The 3,153-nt window shown below is 48.7% G+C and overlaps 1 protein-coding gene across 2 annotated transcripts in view; it reads left to right on the forward strand.

The window, feature by feature from the left end:
• The first annotated feature begins 2,712 nt into the window (after positions 1–2,712).
• PPP2R1A (protein phosphatase 2 scaffold subunit Aalpha) overlaps positions 2,713–3,153 on the forward strand; it is a 47,020-nt gene continuing 46,579 nt past the window's right edge. Inside the window, exon 1 of one of the 2 annotated variants that reach the window (XM_027775396.1) lies at positions 2,713–2,892. In XM_027775396.1, coding sequence (XP_027631197.1) covers positions 2,815–2,892 — 78 coding nt within the window. In that variant the 5' untranslated portion in view covers positions 2,713–2,814. The remainder of the gene's footprint in view (positions 2,893–3,153) is intronic. The other variant, XM_027775395.1, reaches the window with a different exon arrangement.

A 3,153-nucleotide genomic window follows, 5' to 3' on the forward strand; every position in this document is an offset into this window, starting at 1 on the left:
TTTAAAATGTATCTGCCTCAGGTTTTTCCTCCCTGGCTACTTGAGGATATACCACCATCATGAATGACACAGTAACTGTCCAAACCAGGAAATTCATGACCAGCCAACTACTTCAGAGGAAACAAATGGTCATTGATGTCCTTCACCGCGGGAAGGCAACAGTACCTAAGACAGAAATGTGGGAAAAACTAGCGAAGATGTCCAAGACCACACCAGATGTCATCTTTGTGTTTGGGTTCAGAACCCATTTTGGTGGTGGCAAGACAACTAGCTTTGGCATGATTTATGATTCTTCAGATTATGTGAAGAAAAATGAACCCATAGACTTGTAAGACATGGCCTTTATGAGAAAAAGACATCAAGAAAACAGCGAAAGGAACGCAAGAACAGAATGAAGAAAGGGGGACTGCAAAGGCCAGTGTTGGTGCTGGCAAAAAGTCCAAGGAGTAAAGACTGCAAGACTATCTGCGGTGATCGTGCAGATTTTTCATGAGAGGATTAATAAACTAAAAAATTTAAAATAAAAATGTATCTGCCTCAAGTTGTGAGAATTAAATATGAAGTACTTAAAACAGTGCCTAGCAAACAATAAAAATAGTAGTGCTCCTGCTACTTTTGAGAGGCAAGGAAAGATCAAGAATTTTGGTATCTGACCTTCATCAAAACTATTGCTTGATGACAAGAAGGGCTGCAATGCACTGAGCTCAGGACTTCTCACTATACTGGTTTTTTGTTTGTTTTTAATTTACTATAGGCATGGTGGTTAAACACTGGACTCCCACATGGCCAGCAGGTTCAAGTCCTGGAACTGGTGGCTTGCTTTCTCTCTCTCTCTCTCTGGTCAAATTAAAATAATAATTGGGGCCAGCAGGTGGCATGGTGATTAAGGGCACTGGAGTCCCACATGGCCAACTACGGTTCGAGTCTTGGACCTGCCTGTTTGCTCTCTCTCTCTCTCTCACTCTATTCCTCTCTGGTCAAATTAAAATAAATAAATGGATAAATAAAGTTAAATAATTCTTTAAAAATGTAAAATGATGATGAATAAAAATAAATAATCCTTTTAAAAATAAAAAGCATATAAATTTACTACAGGACTTGGGGACTTACTGGAGAAAGAGAGAGTGAGAAATCACTCAAGGGAGATGGTCATCTCATAATCCCTTCTCCATTTCTGCTTGGGATTTTGGACCCCCAGTGTGATTTTCAAACTGCTGGGACTGGGACTACAACCATGAAGTTGGTCATGTTGAATCCAGATGCCTTAACCAATAATTTGTTCTTTTGTTTCTAAGATTTAATAAAGCCTCATAGGCCTTTGAAAATTCTTAGGCATTTAAAAGGCCCAGGCCAAGATCCCAAGCAGCCTGACAGCAGAGCAGGCACCCTTCCCTAAAATGGGGAAGGTCTTGGAAATATGGAGAGCAGGGATAAAAACTACCAATACCCGTTTATACAGGCAGTAGTTTCCTAAGTGGAAAGGTTAAGTGTTTGGAACAGATACTTGGGTTATTCAGATTTCTGGAGGATTCGTAACTCAGTCCAGTCCCTTTAATGGCACAATAAAGGGGGAAGGAGCAACCCAAGCCTTCCCATCCCCATCCTCCACCACTCAGGGTGTTCCTAAGATTGTGGGTGGGGGCTGTTAAACCCAACCCAAATACGTAGTTCCTTAAAAACAAAAACAAACCCTGCTCTCACTCTGTGGCAGATGCAGACTTGAAGGCATAATCATATGCCCAGCCCCAGGTAAGGGAATTGGGAGAAAGAGAAAAAGGTCTGTGGCTCTGGAAGCCTAGAGCCTGAAGAGAGGCAGGGAGGGTGAGGAAAGGGAGAGATTTATGTCGAGATCTGACAAGTGACTAGGAACTGCATTCCAAGTGGAACGGACTGCTTGGGCCAAGAGGCTTACGGTATGAAAAAGTGGGATGTGCTCAGGCAGCTCTAATCTTCCAGGACTGACTAAGGGTAAAGAGAGGAGGAGAAGATGTGCCTAGTCATAGCCTCTAACCCCAGGCCTAGGGGCTTGGCTTGGGTTTTATCCAAAGACAAGGTGACTACCTCCCTTCTCTGGGCTCCACCATAAATCCATCCTAAGTGGGGACAGCAGGTGGCCGTGGTGGTTCAAGGCGTTGGACTCCCTCATGGCGGACCATTCGAGTCCTGCACCTGGTGACTTACTTTCTCTTTCTCTCATGCCCTATAGCAAATTTTAAAATAATAAAACATGAAATTGTCTTTTTAAAAAATTCATCATAAGTAAAAGAATACCTCCCTCCTCCTCCCGCAAAAAAGCGCCTACAGCGTGACCGCCAGCCAGCCGAAGCACTGCTCCGCAAGCCAAAACCTGCAGATTGTCCCGGTCCCCACATTACGTCATACATTACCGACGAGCACGCGCAGAAGTCCCCTCTCGGACTCAGCGAAGGGCAGGCTTCCCCTCCTCCCAATCCCGCCCCCATTGGCTAGATTAACTGCTCGTCTCGGCCGTTGCTAGTGGCGACATAGGCGGGTACAATCTCGGTCGCTTAGATACCCCGATCTTCCGCTTCCTTCTTTCTCCCTAGGCTCGGCAAGCCAAGTTTCGTTCATTCGACCAATGGCATATGAGCAGTAGGCGGGACTTAATTTGTCCGGACCAAACAAACGCCAGCTCGGTCCGACGTGGCGCGGCCAATGACCGCGGGGCAGCCCTTGTAAAGTGGCCCGGGCGGCCCCCAAGCCCGCCTTTCCTCCTCCTCCCAGCCTTCGCCCTCCTAATCCCGTTTCAGCACGGCGCTGGCCGCAGTCTGACAGGAACGGGACCGAGCAAAGATGGCGGCGGCCGAGGGCGGCGACTCGCTCTACCCCATCGCGGTGCTCATAGACGAACTCCGCAACGAGGATGTTCAGGTCCGGAGACTACAGGGCACTTGAGGAAGATGGGGACGAGGACCTGCGGGCACAGGCGGCCCTCGCGAAGTAGCTCAGCGTTCTCAGGGAGTGGCGGAAGGGGGTGGCGGCCAATCAGCGTCCAGCTCTATTTCTCCGGGTCCCTGGGCTCGATGAGACGACGTCCCGGATTGGGTATCGAGTAGGGGGCGGGGGCCAGGGGAAGCCTCGAGGGTCCCAGGCCTGCCGGGTGCGCGCGGGCGCCCCCCGGCCACGGGGCGC

Source organism: Tupaia chinensis, unplaced genomic scaffold, assembly GCF_000334495.1.
Source record: "Tupaia chinensis unplaced genomic scaffold, TupChi_1.0 Scaffold000559_1, whole genome shotgun sequence".
NCBI classification, from domain to species: domain Eukaryota; kingdom Metazoa; phylum Chordata; class Mammalia; order Scandentia; family Tupaiidae; genus Tupaia; species Tupaia belangeri.